Raw genomic sequence first — 26147 nt, forward strand, 5'->3', positions numbered from 1 at the left:
ACGTCATCTCTAGTTACAGGGAATTGTTGCGATGAACAATTGCTCGAAAGCACCCAGTATTCTATGGTGCTTTCTATGCGGGGAGGCTCCACCCGAAAGGGGTACCCTTTTCAAACGCTTTAGGGGGTAGGGGTCTCTCAAGCTCAAGATGAAAGTAGTGAACGGCTAAGGAAATCTGTCATTAAGTTTAATTTAGTTTTATTTAGTATTTCCTTGAGAGGTGCAGCGCAGAGGTACATTTTTATCAAAATTGGCGTATCTAAAGGTAAGGATTAGACGTCGGGTCTCCTCGTACAACACTTTGATGAGTACTCCCCCTCCCCCCCCCAGCAGTTTTCGACTTTACGCGATATTTTGGCGCCACAAATCTGACACAGAATTACAGCAGAACAAAATACTGACCTGCTCTGGCCAAGAGTAACCTTGCTTCATCCAAGGTAGAGTCCTTTACATTTGTGAGCTTCAGATGGCCTTGAATGTCCTTACCACATTCTCCAATTACAGCGCACTGAACATTTGCAGGATTGGAAACACTTAGACCACACGCTCCCCCAACGAGTTTTGAATAACTACAGGTAGCCATTAACTATTCACTTTAACTATTCACTTACACGAATGGAAATATAAAACATCAAGCGAAACAACAAGCGAAGATCCGTTAAGACTTCATTGTATAATGTTCTCACGTTCGCGGTGGAAAATGAAATTGTCGTACACTGAGCCACGAAGGCGCGCCATCGACGGCAGCACTAAAACACGGAATCCGGAATCCGGAAACGGAAACGGAATCACGGAAACGGAAACGGAAACGGATACGGAATCTGTGAAAGAAGGTTCCAAGCGATCGATTTGAAAAAATATATATTAGCAATGACAATAAAATAAATAAACAGATAAAAAAAAAGACACAAATGAATAAATTAGCTGAGAACAGAAGAGGAGACTGCCGTATCACTAGAGGAGTCGATTCCGGTGAAAAGACGCTTGATACCACTATTGGCAATAAATGCAAATTCTCATGGGACAGCAAAGCGAGGAGAAAAACGTTACTGACAAAAACTAGTGCCATTTTAGAAAAAGGTAAGTTATATGGAGACAGACTTCGTTTGAATCGTCAGAGGCGTCGTTTATATAACTGAAAGGCGTCGCCGTCAAGTTTTTCTTAGTGTCTTTTCTGGGTTGTCTTCAACAGTGTTCAGTTTTATTTATCAAGACAACTTACTCAAGAGAACCATGGCATTGTGGAGTCCAAAGAGAAGAGAGAATTGTGCATGCATTTGCTTGATTCCGCAACCGATTACATCAAAATAATGCGCCATGTTTAATAAGCCTCTTCAACAAAAATACGGACGTCCACGTAAACTCAATTACCGGTACACCAGTATTCCATCAGTATTCAGCTTAGCGAAAAAGTTGAACTTATTGCTAAAACACCGGAACTGTGGTCACGTCACCGGTCGGTCATGTTTGGCGTATTCAGTTTGGGGACAATCACGTGGTGTGGTCTGAGGCTAACTACTACTATTCTTGACAATTAGCCACAAAAGTAATATTTCACTGTATTATTCAACCCATGAACTTGTGAATAAAAATTACTCGTAAAATTACTTTGATCGGCCTTGCAGTGCAGTAACCCACACTACGGCAAACCTTATCAAGACACAATAACAAGAATATACCGTAAATTTCTGAAAATAAGCCCAGGGGCTTATATTTTTCAAAGGCCCTTTTTGGGGGGCTTATTTTTGGAGGGGCTTATACATGGAGGGGCTTATTTTCGGAATTTTACGGTATTTAAGGGAACTGCCAAGAAAACTAAGACAAATTCTCTTTGGATTGTACTAAATTGTGTAATGTGAAATTCTTTAATTTTCTATCATTGATATTTGATTCCGTATTCCGTTTCTGTTTCCGTTTCCGTTTCCGTTTCCGTGATTCCGTTTCCGGATTCCGGATTCCGTGTTTTAGTGCTGCCCGTTTTATTGGCTGTATTAGTTTGTGTTAATTATGAAGCGGTTATAAGTTTGTAGATTGAATACGAATTAGAACAGAGATCGGGTATTTACATTCCTCGATGATAAAGTAAACAAAAATGTCTCGACGCGTTTGGAATATATTTCTAAAAAGAAGGAAGCTCCTTTTCGGCGTAAACTGAAGGAAAGACAGTAAACAATAAAAATTAACCTGTGCTTCTTTTAACAGCTAGGGGAAAAGGCCGCATTATTAGTAAAATTGCAACTGCGGTCCAACTTGTCTCGTATTCGTCATTACAACCGTAAGTTCAAAAGTTGTAAATTTCACGCAAGTACCGTTAATGTTTTCAGTTCTCAAAACTTGCCGTTTGAATTGCCCCAAAATTTTATTTCATAAATTGAAAGAAGAAGGATTGCTCTTTCTCTGGAATAGCATTTGCAGAACGAAAGCCATGTACCAGGAAGGGTTTTTTGCCGTTGAAAAATGGCAAAATTGATAGTCGCGATAAAACTGTTTTAGAGGGTGATTTTGAAAAATAATTAAAAATTCAGACTGAGATCGTTTGAAATTATAGCAACGTTTTCATACAAAGGAAGGGTCATAAAATCATCTTATATCGCAATAGTCATGGTATTTGTTTCTGTTTCCATTCACAAAGCAAGGATGCAAAGCGCATTTTTCGGTGGTTTGAGGGCCTCTCGGATGTGAAAATTCAAAAAAATTATTATTTTGGAAAATATCAATCACAAGAAACTGAATCTTGTATTTTCTAAAATAGTTTCATAAGGGCTTTAATGTGAGAAAGTTTGGGAGATTTCGATTTTTCCATCTTGCACACCTATCCGTGGTATTTACAGAAAGTCGCTTTTAAGGTCTAAACCAATGCAGAACGGTAGATCTAGATGTAGATGAAGTGGTAGATCAAGGCAGTAGCGAGGATGAATTTTTTGTGGATTGCTTGTTTGTTGAAGGCATCTCCACCAAAGACAGTTGTGCATGGTTTTCTGTTGTGAAATGGAATGTTAATGGCACCAAACTACAGATGAAGCTGGAAACTAGAGTGGTGAGTTAGCAAATGTGATATCATGGAAGACCTTCAGAAAGTTGCATAATCCTCCCGTTCCGCGTCCTTCCAATGTTTGTTTTAAAGCATATGGTGACCACATAATCAACCATAAACGCAAATAAGTCACCCTAACTTGCAAAGCCAACCAACGTTGTCATGCGGTCATAAAGTTGATCAGACGTATCTCTGTGAAAGGTTTGAACCCAGGAGTCATTTCAAAAGTAGGTTGCGTTTGACCGTCTGGGTGAACGTAGTCCTGAATAGGACTGTTATTGTTGACAGTGACTGACGTTTCGACAACCTGTGCGGTAGTCATCTTCAGACTCTGAAGATGACTACCGCACAGGTTGTTCAGGTTCCTGGAGGGAAAAATCAACTGTAAAACAACTGTTAACATGTTACAACGACTGGGCTTCGTCCAGAAATACGTGTACACCTACTGACATCGTATTTCTCGATTTCACCAAAGCGTTCGATACAGTCCCAGAGCACCTACTCCTCAAAGTGAAAGGTTATGGAATAGAGGGCAACCTGTTGCAAAACTTCTTGACAAACCGGCAACATCGCGTAGTTGTGCGTGGTACTACCTCCTCATGGTCTTCTGTTAGATCTGGAGTTCCCCAGGGAACAATTCTTGGTCATATCCTATTCCTCATTTATGTGAACGATATATCGTCTAACATCTCGTCAACTATTAAACTCTTTGCCGGTGACAAAAAAGTATACAGAGAGATTGCCGACAGTATAAATGATACTCGAGCCCTTCAAACCGACATCGATCACCTAGCAAATTGGGCAACTCTATGGCAGCTGAGAAATCCGGAGAAATCCGAAACAATGCGCATTACCCATAACCGTGACAAGTCATCTCCTTCGTATACTATGGGAGTAGCAATCAAACCAGTAAAGTGTGTGAAAGACCTATGAGTTTTTATTTCCTATGACCTAACGCAGGGAGATCAAGTTGATGCTGCTGTAAACAAGGCTAATAAAATCTTAGGCATTGTTTACAGAGGCATTTTCTATTCTATACATAACTTTAGTACGACCTATCCTTGAATATGCAACCCCAGTGCGGTGTCCATACCTAGTAAAAGACATACTAGCACTTGAAAAGGTCCGTAGGAGGGCATCTCGCGTTGCGCTTGGTCAAAAGCGTGGGGAAATGGAGTACGAGAAACGTATCAAAATTTTGAACATGCCCACCTTAGAGAAGCGGAGACACTTCATTTCCCTTTGAATGCTATAAAATTATTTTTGGCTTAAATAACCTTAAGTTTAGTGATTTTTACGAACTCACCCTGGATAAAAGGACGCGAGCTAACCACTCTGTTAAATTAGGAGTGAAAAATGCAAGGGTTAACCCCTATAAATATTCATCCTTTATTCGCATAGTGAAAGAATTAAGGAATAATTTACCGCATGCAGTATGTGGTTGAAACAGAGTCTTTTAAACTGTTTATAGCGAGGTTTAAAGTCTTTATTAAATATGTGAAAATGTAAAAATTTAACCAAGAACGAGAAGTCCAAAGACTACTGCAAAGCTGATTTAAAACAACGTGTATTGTTTTTTATAACAATATTTCGGCTGGCCATACCAGCCTTCTTCAGGTTCACAGATGTTACGGAACTTATGTGGCAATAACAATATTATACAGATGGAGAATGTCGCAATAAAAGGGAGAGGCGCCTCTCCCTTTTATTGCGACATTCTCCATCTATATATCTATATAATATTGTTATTGCCACATAAGTTCAGTAACATCTGTGAACCTGAAGAAGGCTGGTATGGCCAGCCGAAATATTGTTATAAAAAACAATACACGTTGTTTTAAATCAGCTTTGCTGTAGTCTTTGGACTTCTCGTTCTTGGTTCTTTATATTTTGGCTGATTTGATCTCTATTCTAGAGATCCAACGTTAACAACTAGCAGGATCTTTGTCCACGGTTTTTGCTGTTTATTTAATCCTTTAAAAATTCAACGTATTTTTTAATCCTTTTTTAGTAAACGTTATAGAGTTGACCTCGTGTTTCCTTTTCATGATGTATTTTATTTTCACTTTCTTACCTTTAAGAATCATGAATAAACCAGTATTGTATTGTATAACGCGAAGACTCGTTCGTCTTCTACGTTGCGATGGCAAAGGCGCCCCCATATTAGGACTGCAAGCCTGTGGGAAGTTGAGTTTGATTGAAAAAATGGATTGCCCTCTAAAGCAGCCGAAACAAGAAAAGCCTGCAGAAATGCAGTTACTATGCCTCCTATCACCTCACAAAGGAAGACGGCGTTTTGGAAGAATTCCATGACTGATGTGTTCACAGGCTTGGGCAAGTTTGATCAGTAAAGTGGGAAGGTGGTAAGTTAAACGCTGATAATTGCAAATAATATCAGCGTTTAACTTACCACCTTCCCACTTTTAACACACACAAACGCTACGCAGGAACCCCCTTAATCTGTATCAAGTTTGATCAGTACCACATGATCATTGAAGAAGGCGCTGACCCTGTCATACAACCTCCACGTCGAGCCCCACACGGGTTGCAAGACCGTCTGAAAGAGAAACTGGACCAAATGGAACATAACAGGATCATTGCTAATACTGACGAACCTACGATCTGGGTCAAAAGCCTCCGTTTGTGTTTAGATCCGAAGGACTTGAACAGTGTTATCAGATGGGAACATTTCGAGATCCCCACCTTAGGGAGCCTTGGAGGGAAGAAATATTTCACAGTCCTGGACCAAAAGGACTCTTACTGGCAAGTGTCTTTGAGCGAAGAAAGCTGTTACTTATGCACCCTCAGTACCCCTTTTGGCCGATACCGCTTCTTACATTTGCCATTTCGAATCTGCTCTGCGTCTGAGGTGCTGGACAAGAGAGGATATAAAGTGTATGGAGACATGCAAGACATGCAAGGTGCAGAAGTCATCGCAGACGACATGATCATCACTGGCGCTTCAGGAGGAGCATGGTCGCCTGTTGAGAAATGTGATGCAAAGGGCAAGAGAACAAAATGTGAAGTTCAATCCCAAAAAGATCCAGTTTAAGTTTAAGCTGGACGAGTTGTCCATTTCGAAACCATCATCAGTCCTGATCCGGCTAACGTCAAAGCCATAATGGAGCTACCACAACCAGCAAGTAAAGAAGATGTTCGCAGGCTAATGGGTACGGTGGTCTCCTTTAAGGATTTCATCCCTGACGTATCCACAAACATGTTCGCTATCAGGCAGCTACTTTTTAAAAAGAAAGATGTGGATTTCCAGCGGTTACCAGAACATGAACAGCCCTTAATAAGATCAAAGAAATTCTCATCAGCGAGCCAGTCCTGCGTTTCTATGACCCCTCTATAAAGGTGACCATACAAAGTGATGCCTGATCTACTGGGCTAGGTGCCTGCCTCCTCCAGGGCAATGACGCGATTGGCCTATGCCTAACGAGCATTAACTCAAACTGAACAGCCTTGATTCCTGATCGAAAATTAGTTATTAGCAGTCACATTTGCTTCTGCACATTTTCACCTTTACATATATGGAGTCAACACTGACTCGAAAATTTCTCGAGTCACTGTTGAGAGGAGCAACGTTTTTCAGACCTTTAAAACGCTGAAAATGACCGTTCTCCTGCTGCGCGTGATTGCACTATGCAGCAGAAGTTTGCAGATCGTGACAATTTCCTGTAACTCCTTCATTTTGTCTAGAATGTCATTGAAACATGGAATATCAGAACGTAAACTTAAACATATAATATCGAAACTGAACGTTTCCAGTTGGGCTAATGCATCAGAGACTACATCATCAGATCATCAGCCAACATAATTCGTTCCAGTTGAAGAAACCGTACCTCCGCGGAGTACTCTTCAGAATTAACAGAGAACCTTAATAAAACATCCACTCCATTCGGCGCTGTTGCACTGGTTGCATACGCTACTTAGCTTGGCTGGTTTGAAAACGCCGGTTGAGAAGGAAACAATCGCATCAAGCCTTTGAGATTTCTTTAATAAACAATTATTCTGCAAGAAAAGATTACACAATGTCCTAATTGGTTCCAAAATCTAAGCTATACTGGAATCACGAAAGCATAAAAATCATAAAACAAACATGATACAAAGAAAAAGAAACAAAATATTATCGCACCTGAAGAGTGGATCTCTAGCTTGTAAAAACTTGAGTATCAAAGAAATAAAAACTATTCGTTCGTGTCCATAGGCTTTTTTATATCGCAACTGAAAAACTAAACCTAAGAAAGCTCACTAAAAGCTATAAAACTGTCAATCAATGAAATCGGCGGGATCAGTTATCAATCATAACTCATGAGCAGTTCAACGTAAAATAGACATAAAGTCACGTCAGTTCCGATACATTTGGCGGAAACTTTGGACGTTTAGACTAAACGCGGAAGTCTACGAATAAGTGCAATCGTGTAAAGATAGTCGTTTTAAGCTACCCATCAGATTTATATAGGATCGAAACAGACCAGTAATAAATTTAGATGCTTTGCGAGGTCTACCTGCCGAATATTCTTATTCTAGGAAAGATACTTTTACATGAAAAAGTTTAATTGTTACTGATATTATCATTTTATTTTCAAAAAGTGGGCCATGCCCCTCCGCAGACCCCGTGCCAACAGCGACAAGTCTGCTATCTACAAAGGTTGCACAGGGTGTACACAGGTCTTTGCTATTCAGACAACAAAGTCAAAAGCCGGTATTATGATCGGGGCACCAAGGCCCCACCTCCGCTTCAAATTGTTGTCCCCATGACCGTTCAGCAACGGCGTAGTACATGGAGCCCCGCCATTGTTGTAGAGAAGCACGAAGCACCACGCTCAAAGTCAAGACTGAAGATGGCCAAATTCTCAGTGGTCAGTACCTCGCTGAAGCGGCTCTATGATTGGCCGAACCAGTTTAATGTGTAGCAATCGTAGCAGAGCGTATTACTGGTTAGAAGACAATAGATGTTTTCGTCATCGAGTTTGCACGCGCACTCTCTTGCACGCACACGACATTCATGATCAGTCTTCAGTGCGCTCTCACTTTCACCCTCTCTTAAACTTCTTTCGAATATTAGTACACCCTGGAATCCTAACCTGAAATCCGTCAGTTTCTTGTTGTTGCGGCCGGAAACTTTTTAAAAGTACTCGCTGAAGAAAGTATTCCTAGCCCGCATAAAATTTACAGAACATACCCAGTGAGACGAAAGGACAGACGAAACGAATTAGGCGTGAATCAGTGAAAATAGATTATACTAGGTCCGCAGATTATACTGCCAGGTCCGCAGTGGGGGTATGGTCCAGAGGTTATGAACAAATTTGTGATCACTTCTACTTTTCATTCTTATAACTTTGAATCAGTCAAAAAAAATTGAGTAACAGATCTTGGAGAAGACAGGGCCAAGCTGAAAAATCCACAAATTTCGTGATTTGTAAAAGACAGATATATATAAAAAAAAACAGTGGTGAACGAAAGTAATGCCCTGTTGATGCTTTTCATTATGATTAAGTCACCCCAATAACTTTTTAAAAGCCAGACAAATGTTGTCAACATGTCATAGTGGCGTAAAACAGCTACTCTAATGAGTAAGTACCGTCACATCACTGCTTAGGAATCTTATTCAGCTCATGACAGAAGATTTACCTGTGAAGTCGTTAATTACATTTTAGCCGTAGAAAGTGCAAGAGCAAATATATTTAATACAATCATTGCGTGATTCATTATTATAAAGTAATGAAATAGCATGCTGCACCATTGAAGTTTGAGCGCGGAAGAATTTATATCTGTATTTTCTCTTTTTTTTCTGAGCTATTCATGGCTATTCACTTCTTCTTTCAGTACAATAAAAGATTTAAGTTTTATTCAGTAATACTCCTTAGCTATAGTAATTAACATTCAATGCCCAATATATGCTCCAAACACAATTTTTGAACTAATATCAATCTGCCACTTCCAAAAAAAAACAGTCTTGATACTAAACTCTCTGTATTCATAATTGACACGAAACTATTTCCTCCGCCATTACTTATTTGTTCACATAGTCACTGCATTCTTTCACGGCGCTGAGTAGAAAGTTAAATCAAGTTATCTTATCTGTTGCTGTTTAATCAGTCCGAAGTATGTTTGACTAGGAGTTTAGTTTCTTTTCTCCTCATAAAAACTACCTAAGCCAAGTTACTGCAGATTCATTTCATTCCTTTCATTTCCGATCGAACGTTCCTATTGGTCGATTACAATCACCCATTGTTGTTCTTTTTACCGCGTCCCAGATCGTTGACTGAACTGCTCCGCATGAGCGAATATTCTTAAAATACTTCACCCCTTCTGTGTTTTGTTTCACGGCCACTCCACCTATTGCTTGGAATACCGGTGTAGCTTTGAGTTGTTCTCGTTCAGTTCTTGGCTCAGCTGGTCGCCTAATAGCAAGACTGTCCTTTCAGAGTCGACGTTTGCTTTCAGCTGTTGCACCATCTGCGAGGTTCGCGGATAACTCGTTCACAGATCACATCAACTGTTCTTTTCCTTCATTTAATCTGGTTTTTATTGAACCATAATATTCTAAACTGAGTGAATATCAGGGTAAATACTTAAATATATCTGTTTCTGTGGTATTCATTTGCAGTTAAAAACCCTGGTTTCTTGATTTGCTTGATGGAGTGAGCAACAACGAACATAACTCAATCTGCGGTCGACGATTTAAAATTCCGATCAAAACTGCTCAGCTGCCTCGTGATTGTCATCGTTTCAGGCTACTGAGTTATGGATTTCGAACAAGACGACGATAGTGGAACATTCACATTAAGAATTAAGTCCCGTTCTGGTAAGTTAATTCATAACGTTAAATTTGATTTGAGCTTTAAATTTTTGTTGTAGAAGAATGACATGGCACAGACATTTACTGTGGTGTCATTTACTCTTCGATCGTGATAGGCGTTATCTCGCATGACCGACCTCCGAAAGGCGTCGTTTCAAAAACATCCTTTTTGTGCCTGAGGTTAGATGATCACACCTGTCAAACATCACGCCTGTTTATAGGCAGTAAGTTGTTAACAGCGCAGTTGAATGCAAGTATTTTGGTGGCGGTTCTCGAAACTGCGTGGTTGTACTCCATAACGAACGGAAGGGGTGCAGGCTGGCTCTTAACAATAAACATGATCCCGCTTTTGTCAGCTGCAAAGACAATTTCTGAACCAAGAACAATTGGAGGTTCATTTTTCCTGTGGGTTTTTTCACTGATTGCCAAGTAGCTGAGTTAAGAATTCATCTAAGCGCAGCTTTTTTACCGTCGATATTTTTGTAATTACATGTCGGCTATTATTGTAGTTTGAACCCCGTCGATTTGCTTTCTTGTGAATCTTACCAATGCCATCGTATTCTTGTCTGAAATCTTCAGATTGACACCTAAATAAATGAAAAAGTGCCCATTCGTTTACTTAAGATTACTTAGGATAGAAAATGTTGAATAGAAGTTGGTGACTAGGGAGTTACAAATCTTTCCACTTTTTACCCTCAATTTACCATCCGCTGTATGTAATCTGTCGCAATATACTAATTAAAAGGAGTTAATACATTTATATTGAAGCTTGCTGGTTGTGTGTTAGTTTGGTGTATGATGACTTAAGCTTATCTACTAGTAGTAAGCTAAATATTGACTTCTTCAGACTCTCGAATTGTGAGGTTATCTTTGGTATATGAATATTATAAAAGTCTTAAATTTCTAAGTAGCGAAAATTCGCAGAATACGTATTGTGGTGTTATAAAATCTGCTACTTTATCGATGCTTCCAAAATTAACGTTTTTATTGCACATTTTGCAGAGCAAGGCTTGTTTATTTCACGCTACTCAGGACTTACAGCTTTTTTCCGCACTTTAATAAGCTTAATACATATTGTTTAAAGACACTATCAGCTTATTGAGTTAAATGATTTTAGCTTAAAATAATAATTGTGTTTTCAATATTATTTATTAGAGAACTTTGATAGCGCGAAACCACAGTTGTGATTTCAATGGGTTCATAATTATTTTTTTCTGTAGACCCAAATTTATCTATACGAAATTATGATACTTTTTATTTTTTACCTCACGTTAGATTGACTTGAACTGAAGTTATCTGTAATCAGTTAAGGGGTCTCTGTAATAATTGATTTGATTTACTATTTGCGTGAGTGATCATATACATCTGTATAATTAATTTACATATCCATTTGAAGCCCATGAAGAAAAAAACATCCTTGTCTTTTTGCAACTAATTTTGCCTTCAAGGACCACTTACATGTACATGTACATGGTGAAAAAATTAAGGTCAATTATTGCTAAAATTTACATGTATAATCTATTTGGTGCATATTATTGCTTTGATATCACATCCTGTTTGGTGGCACCAAAAGGGGGGGGTAGAGGTAGTGGGGGGGGGGGGAAGGAGGACAAAAGGTTTAAAGGGAAGGAGAGCACCTGCTATAAAAAACCATTGACCTTAAATCATGCACACTAATTTCCCTACTAATCTGATAACCTCAACTGTCAATTATACAATTGCACAGGATTGATAAATTTGTGAAGGATTGAACTAAGCTTTGGAAAGGACATGAAGACATATCCAGTTGATCAGATGCTGATTTTTGACTTATGTTTTAAACATTTTTGGCTGTTTCAGCGCGATTCCAGTGAATTTAATTCTGCTGTTGTTCTGTCTAGATATTATTCAATATAGAGAGGACGACGGGAGAACTAAAACTTGCTAAAATAGTGCTGAAAGTACAGTCAAAAATGCTAAGGACTCACCATAAATGTTAACAAGGAGACAAGGAAAGAAATTTTCATGACATTTTATTACTATTTTTGACCCCTAAACCCATATACATGTAATATTTCTGTTAAACAACAGTGATTCTCCCTCTTGAGCTTGGTTTACCTGTGTCTTGACATGAATATTTATTCACAGCACTTTTCCCTGTGCTTTGCAAACTGGGCAAAATTTTGTTCAGTTAGGTGACAAAGAAGCAGCTCAAGATTTTTAAGGGCTAGATCTTGGCAAGTTGAAAAAAGACAAATCACAGTAACAACATGGAGGCTTGCATCTTGACATGATCCTCCATCAAAATGGACAGAACATGACTTGTGTTCAGACACTGTTGTGGAAGACTAGAAAGTTTTGAAATGAAGAACAAAAAGGGGAGCAGCTGGTTTTATAATACACTAATGGGCTAAATTCCAGAGCAAATACTTTTTCTCTTTGGAAAGCAACTCACCTTGAAACAAAACCGCAAGTACGAGATTACTCCATCACCAGAGTAGGCTGGTTTTTGCATAAGCATAAAATTAATGTGCAAAACAAAATTTTTTTCATGTTATTTAAAGAAAAGGACAAATTTTCTGGTGACCACTTCATTTAGTGGCCAGATGGAATGTGTATTTATTTCGGACCCTGGATTGATATCAGTTCTAGTTTGAACTGGACTAGGTGATGTGTAGGCAGGTAATTGCTACCTACAATATAGAGTAAAACCCCTCCTTACGGCCACCTTGGTAATTTGGTCACTTTCTTATTACAGCCACTTGTTTTTAGCTGCCTGGCGAAATGGCCACACATTAATATGGTCAAATTTTTTTGGCCTATTGGTGACCATATTAACGAGGTTCCTGACTGTACCTTGTTCTTCTCTTCTACTCAAGTTCTTCCAGCCATCCATCAAATAACTTTCTGGTAAACTAATGCCTAAAAAAACTTATGACTAAGTTAAAGTATTCATTAAAACTTTATTTGAAACATTTACCTACGTCCAAATCTGTATTTTTTGAACTAATAGTTCATATAGGCACTGTAGTATTCATCTGTATTTCTGCTGTTAATTACAAAAGAGCCATGCTTAGATTTCAGTAACAATAATGGCCATGCAAACCTTGGGTGGTCTGCCTCCTTTGGTACATTTACATGTAACATTCATTCTTTATTTTAACCTCGTTTTGTATGTTTTGTTTTAGATGAACATGAGGGCATGCAAAAGAAGACTTTTACGAAATGGATAAATGCACAGCTTGCAAAGGTACAGTTTTTATGTACATTGTAATGTTCAAGACAAGGTTAATAATTACTGTAGATATAAAAAATAGGCAATGCATTCCTAGTCAATAAGAGATTTATCTCTTTTTCTCGTTGCTTTTATAGGCTGGAAGTGGTCAGCAAATCAAGAACTTGTTTGAAGACCTGAAGGATGGAACAAAACTATTGCTGCTTCTTGAAGTTTTATGTGGAAAGCGAATTGTGAGTCTAACATTTTGAAATTGTGAACTGGTGGTATTACATGTAGACTCATAATATCAAATTCGCTGTTCAGTATCCAGTGGCAGAGCCATAGCATTTGATTAATGATCATGACAACAGCAATAAATGCTGTAAAACCTGGCAAAAAAGAAAGTTAACTTTATTACCTCATTTTGACGTATTGATTTTTTGTCATATTTGTTTTCATTCACCTAAATTCCATTTAGCCACATTTTTTCATCAGCAATAGATAAGGTTGGGCGTAGGGGCCCTAGAGGATGGTGTAACGGTGTTGATTTTCTACATGTTGTGGAGCCCTGGGTACAACCCAGGTTTCCATATGTTGCTTGAGTCACTTTTGTACTGTTGTTGAATGAAAGTACAAATTAAAAAGTGTGTTGTCTATCCTTCTGCTCTGAGTACTTTGACATGATGTCAAGAAGTGGCAACTCATAATCTCCATCCACTCCTGCTGTCAATCTATCTGGAAGTTCACAAGAACACGATTTAGTGTGAAATCTGCCTGCGACCACGTGGTTGAGTTGGCCAGTTGATTAATCTAGTAGGAACTCGAAAGCGAACTTTGAAAGCCCCTATTGGTCTGTAAGAGTAGAGCTACAGCATCTTTTGATTTTGCTATGCCACCGAAACCTGAAGTCAATGGCGATGGCAGCACTCCGGCTCAAGCACAAGGAGCTATTAAACAGCCTGAACTCATTCAAATACCAATAAACATTCCACTTCTACCCAAATTAGAGTTCACAGGCAATCTTGTGAAGTAAATATGCTTTGCTATTTGCCAGTTAGAGAGGGCACACTACACAAGATCGAAGACTGTAACCGCGGAGATGTAGCAGCTCTCAAGGCCCTAGCAAGTGTGATTAGGGGCCAGCAGTCAGTGATGATGATGGCCGCATCTTTTGAAGCTGGCTAATTTAGTGTTATTTGTTGCCTTTTTTGTGTGTTTAAATAATTTAGTTTTTTGTGTAAGAGTTCCTGTTGGTGTCTTCTATTTGAATATGGCACTTAAAAAATTTTACCTTGCTCAATATTGACTTGTGTGCGCATGTGTGTATCTTGTTGAAGGGCCATAATTAGTTTTACTATAATGTGCCCTTCTCCATTCTAAATTTTTTCTTGCTAACATTATGTACACGTAGTTTAAACAGCCTTGTACTAAGTAATATTGTACAACTGATATATCATCTATAGGATGGAGTAAAAATAAAATACAAAAAAAAAGCTAGCCAGAAAGCAAACTTCATCTGCCACCAGAAATTCAAGACTACTTTCTTTTCAATGACCAGCTCACTTTACAGAACAGAATCATCTTTAAAGAGGACCGTTCCTTTCCAACTGAGAGAAGAGCCAAAAAGAAGATTACACCCAAGCCATCTAGGAATGCATGTCAGCAATGAGCAAGGGAAGCCTTTTACTGGCCCTCTATGTACAAAAAGATTGAGCAATGCATATCCCAGGGCCATGTCTGCAACAGGTACCAGCAAGAAAAAACATAAAAAAGAACCTATGATCCTACATCCAGTACTAGTCAGAGCATGGCAGTTTTTAGCAATTGATCTCTTCGAGTTCTAAGGGAAAGACTACCGAGTGACCACTGGCTACTTCTCCAACTTCTTCAAGGCTGAGAAGTTGGTCACACAAGCATCCAAGGAAGTCATTGAAAAGGTGAAATGACGATGGCAAGACACAGGATTCCTGATCAGCTCAGAAATGGTAACGGGCCCCGGTTTAGCTCCCATGAATTCAAGAAGTTTACAAAGTTGTACGAGTTTGATCATGTTACTAGCTCACCATCTTAAACCAGTCTAATGGGAAGGCAGAAAACTCAGTAAAAATTGCAGAACGTATCTTGATGAAAGCACTAGAAGCTGGGACAGATCCCTACCTGGGATTCCTAGACTTTCCTGGACTGGACGCATCCCCAGCGCAGCAACTCTTTGGCTGTTGGACAAAAACCCTGCTTCCTACAGCTGGCAGTCTTTTGCACCATGCTAATGCTGTTGCCACTGCCCAGCTCCTACAAGCCAGAAAAGACAGACAGCCATTCTACTACAACAGTGGCTCTAAAGCACTTCCACCATTGGAGAAAGGAGACTCAGTTCGCATCAGACCTTCAAGCACAGTCAGTGGTGGACCCAAGTGATTGTAAAGGGACTAGTGGGTGCGCGCTCATATCAAGATCATGTATCTACAAGAGGCAGAATATAATGGTGTATCGGAGGAATCATCGTCATCTCCATCTGACAACTGAGACCCCAAGGTCACTACCTCTTGATGTAGAGATACATAATTCTGAACCTGACGTGTTAATGTCACCTCAAAATGAACAGCCACCAGAACTTGATGTACCGGCACAAGCAGTCAGTGAGCCACAGTCAGTACCAACTCCTGTGGAAGATGTAGAGCCACTCCCTAGCCCAGCGAAGTGTGGTTCTTGTGGAAGAGTGCTCCGCAGACCAGCATTGACTCTATAAGGCCATTTGTTATGCTGTTTCAATTTAGCTAATATTTTATTTTATTGTACTTTATTCTATGTTAGTTATTATTTTTTGTTTGTTGACAAAGAAGATGTAATGATGTTGATTTTATACATGTTGTGGAGCCCTGAGTACTAGTCAGGTTCCTGTATGTTGCTTGCGTCTCTTTTGTATCTTGGTTGAATGAAAGGACAAATTAAAAAATGTGTTGTCTATCCTTCTGCTCTGAGTACTCTCTGTTAATTGGCAACATTACAGATGATGGTGAGACAAACACAATGTATCCATGGCAAGCAATGAGTGGCAACCACTAAACCGCATCCCCCAAGGTGCTTGGGAGGTGAAGGGTCTGCAAACTGATGAGAAAGGACCCAGCGCACCGAAATGAACCTCCCAGCACCCATACCAACCCCTGTGACATCTGCACATTGCAAATATCATTTGAATAAGGTTAATGTGTTAATACTCAGGACCAGCAAAATGTAAGTGAAAAATTACTGCAATGACAACAAAAGCAACAATTTATTTGTAAAATTTCAATTAACGCAACAGTTTCAGTTTCATGTCGGAGTGTTGCTAAAAGTACCAAAAAAACCAAAGAAATGAGGAGGATTGTTTCAAATATAATGGGGGAAAAACCTTAGGGCTGCTCTTGGCAGGTAAAAGTGAAATGTGGGATGTAATGTGGTTGCTTTTTTTTTATCGAAATCGTAACAAGAGCCATCGTGATCGTAGCAACAGCCATTTTTTTCCATGAGTCAAAATGTCAGCTAAAATATTAAATGGCCAAACAAACTAAAAATGCAATTAGGCTCACTCTACATGCACTGCTTGCTTTTTTTTGGGATAAAATTAGTTATAGACAGTCGAGAAAAAAATTAGCACTTTACATTATTTTGCAACAACTGATGTTGCTGCAGCCAAGACAACACTCAGAAGTTCCAGGAATCATGGAAGAAAAAATACAAGTGGCTAAGTTTTGACAAGGAACAAAACAAGATAATTTCTCACATTTTCAAGGGAATTTCAAAACTGCAAAAACGCCAGCAACTCCCCAAGGATCAGAACAAAATAATTTCCAAACAGACAGCCTAAAAGCACATGTCATGCCGTGAGCGTACAATGTAGAAATGCAATGTGCAGGCTAGAGACAAAAACTCTTAAGTGATTTAAGGGGCTGTCTAAATGTATATGGAGGGAGGAAGATCCTAACACCAGGAAGATGATAGACTGAGGCAGATCATCCTAGTGCCATAATACTTTGTTGTTTTATGTTCAGGGAAAAAGCTGCCTGGTATTGTTTCATGATTTTTGTTCTTTTGTTTTATGTCATCTGTGTCCGGTACCCATTAAGTTTGCTGTAATCAATTAATGTGCAAAGGGTTGCTGTGCTCGTCCCTAGTACTGGGATATTCCTAGCTGAGGGAGGTAGGAAGATACACCATAGCACCATGTAAACTGCTTTTGCTTGGAAGATCCTAGTGCTAGGGACAAACCGGACAAAAATGGCTGCGGGTCATCAAGTCGGTAATCTGGCATTACTCAAAACCGTTAAATTGTAAAGAACTGCCAGCTGCTGCTGAGAGGTATATGTATTTAGGCTGGTAAAGAGAGCAGAAGGGCCCAAATTGCCTCTTTGGTATTGTTGCTTGCCACCTTCAACTCCTTCCTCCCTTGGTAACCACACAGGCCAATTTCTACATGTAAATGGAACAAAAAATTGTTCTGCCTTTTAGGATCCTCCTGGTGGTACAGTACATGTAGGATCTTCCTCCCTCCATGTAAACAACCTCTAAGTGACCTGCAGTGGCCTTACTCGTGAGACCAGTAAATTTTCAACCTACTGGTCCTGTGGATGACAACTTTTTTGAGTGCTGCACTATAATAATCATTATGTCTTGTTCCCACAAGACATAATTTAGAGGCAGGATGAGACAAGAACCTCCTAAAAGAATGATAAAAAATTACAGTCATGTTAAAAATGCTCTTAAAATATTTTCAACAGTTACTTCTATGTAAAGAAACAGAAATAATTATATGAATACAATAGCACTGAGAGTTATACTCAATTAATAACATTGTACTTTGCATTTTGTTTTCATTAGAGGAGTGAAAAAGGTCGCACCCGTGTCCATTTTATGACCAATGTTGACAATGCTCTTAGGATTCTAGAGCAAAACAATGTAAGTGGCTACAAATTCAAAAGGTGCTCAGAATGTCATTGCCCAATGTGACTAACCTTGATTTGATGTCATATTCTCCCTCTGTTTCACAATAAAGTACAAGTTAATTGAAAGAAGAATCAAGCAGCTTAACAAAAGTCACAAGGAGCTGTTTTTTTTCCAGACACCCACTTTTTTCATATTATCAAAACAGATGTGCAGCTGTACATGACATGGCAACTGCAAACAACGGAGTGTACTTGAAGAACTCTATAAAGATAATGTTCAATTAGTTGGATCAAAATGTCAGCACATTATCCTCTCATCTAAGATGATTCTACACTTGTATGTTAACTGGAAACAGGGCATTTGAGTGGTCCTGGTTACTAAATGTATGCCTGGATTTAAGCCAATCATTGTACAACTTGTCCCTGATTTTAACCCATTCGCCCCTAAGCTGCCTGTAACTACCTGTGCGGATCCTTGTCCTTTCTACCGCTTGTTACGTCGTCAGGTTTGATGGTCAAGGACAACCTTTGTCCGCTAAGTTGTGCATGGCAAGGCTGTGCTCTAACGGCGCCCGGTCGCCTGAGGCGACTAACATTTAGCTTCGGGCGACTGAAAAAAAGTTCCCGGTCGCCCGGCCGGGCACTCTTGCTTCTGGTGGAGTGTTCAGTTAAGCGGGCAGAAAAATTTAACATAATAGCGTTGGCTTGTTGAGTCGGAGTTTACTAAACCCTACAGAAAATGTTTTACGAATGTTGTACGGAAGAAACGGGCGCGCGTCGATGTTCAAAGGTCGTTCTGCATGATTTCACATGTAACATAATCCATCACTTTGAACGTGACAAGCGGCACGATTTTCAATTTGTACCGCTTCTCAAAATAGTTTTAAAATTTTTTGTTTGAGATAGAATGGTTCATTAGGTACAGTTTTGAGAGAAACTGTCAATACTTTTCTGACAGACGTAGAGCGCGGCTGGCGAGTAATTTATTTTCGTGTAAAACGGAAGTTGCTGTATTGAGCAGTATGCAAATGTAATGTTTTACGGTTTTTGGCTGCTGTGTCTGCTTGGCTAAAACATAACCTATGATTGTTTTCTTCCCTTTACACAAGATAACGAAATATAAACAGAAAAGATATAATCGTTCTGATCGTTTTTATTGTTGTTTTAGAAACAGGGTAGTTTCACGTTGTCTTGGCATTTTACGTATCGAAAACTAAATTCGCATGGATGCATATACAACGGCCAAAAAAAAGTAATAAAAACACGGAAAGAAGAGCTGGTTTACGCTTTGACCGTATCCACGAAAAGCTCAATTATCCTAAAAGATTCACTGACAATATAGAAAAGAAAATTAAAGATGACTTATTTTTTATTAAACAATAGGTTAGGGCGCAGCGGTTTCACTGTTTCACGGAATTCTTCACGGAAACTTGGGTTCGATCTGCTGCGTGTAAAACTCCGTCACATTATATTTCATGCCGCATTGATTCACCTTTTGAAAATTGATTTTCAGGTTTAGTATTGCTGGTAAAAAGCACAGTTTTCCTTGACCCAAAGATCTTAATGAAGTTTACATAAACCTGCTGAAATTTTTCTACTTTTCCCTCTTTAAGACCTAAACAATTCGGCGGCATTGCTCACGTTTCTGGTTTTAAATCTGAATGGCACGAAAACTTTGATGGGTTTCATAAGACAACATGCGGGTTTTTGTCAAACCCAAAAGCTAAAATTGCCGACTTTGGTGATCAGCAGGCCAGTAAGATTCGTGTGCATAAAAAAAAGTTCCATCAGATGTACTCGGGCAACCAACTTGAGAGGCCTGGGCACCCGGGCTGGAACGCTTGGGAGCCCGAAGGGCTCCGAGAAATTTTTATTCGGGCGACCAACTTTGAGGTCTGGGCGCCTAAACTAAAATGCTTGGGAGCCCGAAGGGCTCCCTGAAATTTTCCTTAGAGCACAGCCTTGCATGGTGAAGAGACCCTTCAAACCATACCAGAATGAACACAAAAAGGCAAAATCTCCAGGGGCGAACAGGTTAAGAAAACCATATCTTCATTTTTACGCCTTACCGGCTCCTATATTGTTATTATGTGGAACAGTTAAACCAAGGCCCTAACCCTAACCCTAACCATAACCCTCTGAATAAGATAAAGAATTTGATGTTAAAATAATTTCCTAACTAAGAGCAAGCGTCAAGATACTCAGTTCTTTGAAAATTTGTTTACCAGTGTACATTTGTTTGTGTAGGTTCGACCGGTCAACATTAGTAATGATGACATTGTGGATGGAAACCCTAAGCTCACACTGGGTCTGATGTGGTACATCATTTCACATTTTCAGGTACGATTATAATTTAAATTAATTACTATACAATGATGTAGTGATAATGTCTCTGCTAAAATAGATATACTGTAAAGATAGACTGTCCCAGTTTTCACTGTTTTGCAACCAGTGGCTGAATTGTGGCGGGACCAGAGAAAAGAGATCAGATCTCAGTATGCACAGGGTGATGTAAAGGCACACTCTGTAACCACATCAGTCCATGATCTCACCTCTCTGATGGCACTAGTCAGATATGATACAGCAGAGTCTTGCTGTTTTTAAACAATGTCATGGGTACAATGTACTTTTACAACCCTTTTCAACTGATATGTAAGAATGAAGGAGACAAGGCCATGATGTGATCATCTGAATAGAGAAGGGTTTTAGTCAAAGTGTACATGTAGCTTGATCTCGCCAGTTTGCTAAAGACCTTGGTTTGTGGTCTTGCTGGGCGGGGCTCACTGCAGGCTCCCATTCAGCAGACTGGCACTGTTCCATTTGAACTTTTCAGGCAGTAGATGGTAGATCTTGGAAAATCTTGATTAAAAGTGAAATACTGTAACTTCTGGGAGACTGCATTTATCTTACACGCACCCATCAATAGCCCGTTTTTGTCAAAGTTGGTCATATTATCAATCAGTGTGAATGCACTGTGTATTATAATTGTTTTCGTTTGCCTCCTGCCTTGTCCACTGGAACATTGGGGTTCCTTTTTTATCTTCATTTTTTAGTTGCAACTTTTGCTCAAGAATCTAATGCTGGACTCCAGTTCAGATACACCAGAAGAAAAACTGTTGGTTTGGTGTCGGCAGTCTGTCAGAGGGTGAGACATCATCTATGATTTATGTTATCTTTTTTTAGAGGGCTTCTGATATTTTAAACGGTTGCGGAGATGCAAAATTCAGGTAAATCTGCGAAATCCCACGAAGTTCATGAAAACACACGAAATACCAGGAAATTCGCTAGAAATAATATCAAATACATGTCTGTGCGACATAAAATTATCTGAAACTTATCTCGGCTATCAGGGCTGTTTACTATCTGTAAACTTGCGAATTTATCTTGAAACTTTGTCACAGAAACAAGCAAACAATGTCCCAAAATTTGCAGGCATTGATAATGTTGCAAAAAACTGGGCACTAGCCATGATGAAGTTGAAAGCTTTGCTTTTGGCTCATTTCTCGATGGTATTGTTGGTGAAAGAGCAAACGATTCTCTCTCTAAAATAAGCGTTAAGCTGATCGATTTTTAGTGAAATTTGCCCAGAAATTCCCACAAAATTGGCGGTATTTTATCGATTGCTTTCAGCAAAGTTTACCCCAAAAAATTCCTGCGAAATCAACCTATTTTTCTGCGAATTTGTTCCTGAAAATCCCGTGAAATGTGACTTTTTTCACAGTGACCTATCAGAAGCCCTGTAATCTAGCATTCAATTTGCATTCCATACATGTAAATAATTGCAATTTGCAGCTATTGTCTCTTTGACTTTTACCTTAACTGCTGTCAACTCAGTATAAATTACCAGATGACTGCTTTATCTAAGCAGTAATTTCTACTTTTTATTACAAACTGTAAGCAAAATGTCATAATAGTGTAATGTCAACTGTGCAGCAGTTTATTGTCTATGTATTTCCACATGTCATTTTGTGCATACCTAATTTTTGGGAAATAGGAGAGCTGCATTTGGCAATAATAATTTGTGCGTTTGTGAGGAAAGTTGAAGCAATATGGTGTGCTAAGTTTTGGGCTTCCATCAGTGTTTTATTTTCCTAAACCCGGAGCTAAGGGCTCTGGTGTTGTTTATGACATTAAAAGCAAGATTTGTCAATTCAGTTGCAATTACTCGAAAAAGGACTTCATGACTGCTGCACTAAAGAGGTTTTGGCCAAATTACAGGCTGAATTAAGCAGCAATTGAGAGGAAGAGTGCTAAAAAGGCAGGAAAGACTTTTTCAAGGACTGCAGCCACTTAGAGTTTTAGCCCAGAACAATTCACCCAGAGGTTTCAATAATAATTGAATTGAAGTACCGGTAGCCAGCAGGTTTGAATAGAGTAACCGACCTTATCATTAAGGGGCCGTTAGTCCCGTTCTTCAAGGTCAGTGTGGGGGCGTGCTCCCCCAGAAAATTTTGGAATTTCAAAGCCCTTACATGCTATTGACAGTGTTCTGGGGGCTAAATTGAGAACAGAAGAGCTTGTTTTTTATTCAACAAGATAAAGCTTTCATTCAGGTTTCATAGCCACACTATCAATTCTTACAAGCAATGAACAAATCCCAATATTCCAAATTACGTACATTTGCACATAAACAAGTTCTGTGTAAATCTACAAAGAAGCGTGAGAAAAATTGACTGAAAGGCAGCATTTGTGTAACAAGAGGCGCTTCTGTTGTAACTAAAGCATAACATATCAGTATGTATATCAGTGGACCTTAAAAGTACATCATCATTAACTCACCGCATGTACGTTTTAATTTAGATTTAATGATATTTGTTTTGTTTACGACATTTTTAAAAATAATAATGCCTCCTTTTCAGGGAAAAAAAGTAGCCAACAGGGCTGAGCAAAGTAGCCGACGCATTTTGTTGGTCATCGGTGCCTATTGAAACCTCTGATTCACCACAAGTCATAACTCTCAGAACAGTTGAAAATTATTATTGTTTCTGTATTATATGTTTGGCATGATAAATAATATTATTATTTCAAGAAATCAAAATAACAGAAGGAATAAGTTATTGTGGAAGAGTGACAATACTAAATGTGGCTTTAATCTCAGGTATGATGGGGTAGAAGTAAAGAATTTTACTACAAGCTGGAGAGATGGACTTGCATTTAATGCTTTGATCCACAGATACAGGTACAACATTTTTAGAATCTAAAATTTATAACTTACAGGTAGTCTTTCAGGCAATACTTGCAAAAATTAATTATCATTCTCTCACTTAACTTTGATTTACTAGACTTACTAGTATTACAATACCTAGGTAAAAAGTTTACTTGAAAACACTTTTTTATAGTTACAATTTATGTTTAATTTAGGACATCATGTTCCAAAAATTATTAATGGTTTTTTTCGCTAAAATATTGTTTATTTTCTGATTGTGTTTGTAGACCTCATTTGTTTGACTACAGTGATCAGTTGAACAAGAAGCCAGTGGACTGCTGTGAACATGCTTTTGCTGTTGCTGAACAGTTTCTTGATGTCGACAGGCTTCTTGAACCTGCAGGTATTATTTTCTATGCCGAGATTTATCATTATTGATTTTTATTCCTTGATTGTACATGCTTGGAATCAATCTTGCTTTATTCAGTGATAATGATACAATCAATAGCAAGTGATGAAAGTTCTTGTACATTAAAGTAGTTGACTGTGTACTGCTGTGCTAAATACATGTATGTGTGGAAATCTGACAACAAATGAAGTAAAGCGGCAAAAAGGTCATGTATACAGTGTCACTTGTAATGGATGCCTTTCCACTCATTTGACCCTCAGATGTAAGAAAAAAAAACTAATATACTGGCATAACATGTCCAGTGGAAATGCCTGCAGCCTTTAAAATTCTTATTCTATGTACTAAAGAGGATTTATAAAGTTTGCTTTTGAGACCTCAGGATGAGGAAAAACCCAGGGAATAATCCTCCGTGCAGGATGTAGGAACTCAGCGTTCTTTTCTTTTGCTAAGAAATAAAATAATAAGACAGTCCCCTCTTGAAAATTAATGGTAATGAATTTGAGTAGTAGACCAGTGGGAGCAGTGTTTCTGATGGAAAATGGTATCATTTTTTACACGGAGGTGAATCATCTGTGTCAAGAATGCAGGACGAAGGATAATCTGAATGATAATGATAATGACAATGATTATATTGATAATAATCAATCAATCAATCAATCATTTATTTATCCACGTAACGTCTGGTGAGCTCAATAGAAAAAGCTCAATATAATAATAATAATAATAATAATAATAATAATAATAATAATAATAATAATAATAATAAAAGAAAAATAAAATAATTTCAAGTTTCATTTGAGTTTTATTTTGAGATACACGCAACTTTCAGATCACCAAACGATTAGATCACTTAAGTTGTTAGGGCATAATGGTTTGTGAATTATTAGTGACTTTACAGCTGTAGAACTAATGCAGCAAGCCCACAAGGTCATGTGGATAGCTGTAGATCCTTTGTAATTCAATTGGCCATAATGTGGCGGTTGATAGCTCCATAGGCGAGTATAATACCCACTGAACGTTTACCTTTTTGATTTTCGATACTGCTACGCAGTCTTGTGTGTAAGCTTTCTGAAAACGTCAATTAATATTAATAGCTGTTTGTGGTTGAGTGACTTGACATTTTGTAAAGTGGATTGTACAAGAGTTGACTTCACTGCATTTCCCTTACAAGCCTTGTAAGACAGGGTGTGTGTTGTCATCTTTACTGAATCTTAACCTATGCAGAAAAAACTGATTTTTGTTAACCCAATCGTACTGTCAATCCTCAGATGTTGTTCGTGATCGCCCTGATAAGAAATCGATTCTCTTGTACGTTTCCAATTTGTACAACAAGCTAGCCCCGGGTGTGTCTCACGTGACTGTTCAGAGGAATGGTGCACGAACCATGGAGAGGTCAGAGTACACGCATACCGTGTCTAAACGCACGGTGAACAGTACGTACCACACGGAACACACCGTGAAACACGTCAAGAAAGGATACGACGAGAGAGAACCGGTCAGATATGTCACAACCACGTGTACAACAGTTAAAGAACCTCCCATACAACACTCTGCTATAACAACTGTGGTGAGTTTGTTAAAGGGTTGTCAGACACGTATTAAGCCGAATCCTTACGATGTTGCAACCACGTGTTACTGTATTGTCACAGTAGAAACGTCTTCACCGCTGTCGGCTGTAACCATTATGACAAGTTCGACTAGAAGTACAAATAATTTTAACGCCATTTTTTTCTTTTCGTCCTAAATTAAAATATTGCCCGCCAAATGGCGAACATTAAATCATGCAAGCGTATGACCAAAACACCTGGTCCCGGTTGTTTAAACGTTGGATAGCGCTATCCACCGGATAAATCACTATCCAGCGGATAACGCATGCAATTGTTTCCCGTAATACTTATCCGCTGGATAGCGATTTTTCCGGTGGATAGCGCTTTCCAGCTTTTGAACAACCGGAACCTGTAGTGTAACTTGCTCTTGAATTCCTCAAAGAAATCGTCCCGAGCCAGCTGATTTAAAACAGTTTGGGATAATGCAGAGGCGGTTATTTGAGAGGGTAGGGTGGTTCCTCAAATCTTGGTCCCGCAGATGATCTTTACGTTGTTACGTTTCTTTATTACATGTTGTTTAAGTTTTCTTCCTCATTAGCGTTCTACTGTACTTATTATAGATTGAACTTTGTATTTACACTATGTAGTGGCGAGGTTATAATGGAAAGTTTTGTTCATCGTGGTCTCCCGAAAATTTTTGATTTTTCGGCCGCGTATTGCTGGTCTTCATCAAGGGATGATGTCGATTGGCTCTGGAAACTAATGTTATTTTTGTTGCACCAACGTGTTCGAAACTTCAGCAAATATTGCTGTGCCAATCTGAACAAACTGATCATTGTACATGTTCGTTTAGGTTGAGCAGACTCAAAATGCGGAACGTCCTGACTCTATGGTCAGTGAAACGAGCAGTGTTCGTGATTCAGTGGGTTCATTTAAGGAGTGGGAAGACTATAACTCTGCTTTACAAGAAGTTCTTAACTGGCTCTCACAAGCTGAAAGAACTCTAGAATCACAGCAACCCATCTCAGACGACGTGGATACAGTGAAAAAGCAGTTCCATGGGCACGAGGTAGCTAGTCATTACAGTT

At 38.9% G+C, this 26147-nt stretch overlaps 1 protein-coding gene across 6 annotated transcripts in view; it reads left to right on the forward strand.

Annotated features, from left to right (window-relative positions):
* The first annotated feature begins 9327 nt into the window (after nucleotides 1-9327).
* LOC140923942 (dystrophin-like) overlaps nucleotides 9328-26147 on the forward strand; it is a 72949-nt gene continuing 56129 nt past the window's right edge. For all 6 annotated transcript variants that reach the window (XM_073373974.1, XM_073373959.1, XM_073373966.1 and 3 more), the window contains exons 1-11: nucleotides 9328-9506; nucleotides 9651-9848; nucleotides 13010-13071; nucleotides 13194-13289; nucleotides 17893-17970; nucleotides 20205-20297; nucleotides 21011-21102; nucleotides 23056-23136; nucleotides 23391-23506; nucleotides 24781-25079; nucleotides 25913-26128. In XM_073373974.1, the coding sequence (XP_073230075.1) occupies nucleotides 9788-9848; nucleotides 13010-13071; nucleotides 13194-13289; nucleotides 17893-17970; nucleotides 20205-20297; nucleotides 21011-21102; nucleotides 23056-23136; nucleotides 23391-23506; nucleotides 24781-25079; nucleotides 25913-26128 (1194 nt within the window). In that variant the 5' untranslated portion in view covers nucleotides 9328-9506; nucleotides 9651-9787. The remainder of the gene's footprint in view (nucleotides 9507-9650; nucleotides 9849-13009; nucleotides 13072-13193; nucleotides 13290-17892; nucleotides 17971-20204; nucleotides 20298-21010; nucleotides 21103-23055; nucleotides 23137-23390; nucleotides 23507-24780; nucleotides 25080-25912; nucleotides 26129-26147) is intronic.

Source organism: Porites lutea, chromosome 1 (assembly GCF_958299795.1).
Source record: "Porites lutea chromosome 1, jaPorLute2.1, whole genome shotgun sequence".
In the NCBI taxonomy this organism is placed as follows: domain Eukaryota; kingdom Metazoa; phylum Cnidaria; class Anthozoa; order Scleractinia; family Poritidae; genus Porites; species Porites lutea.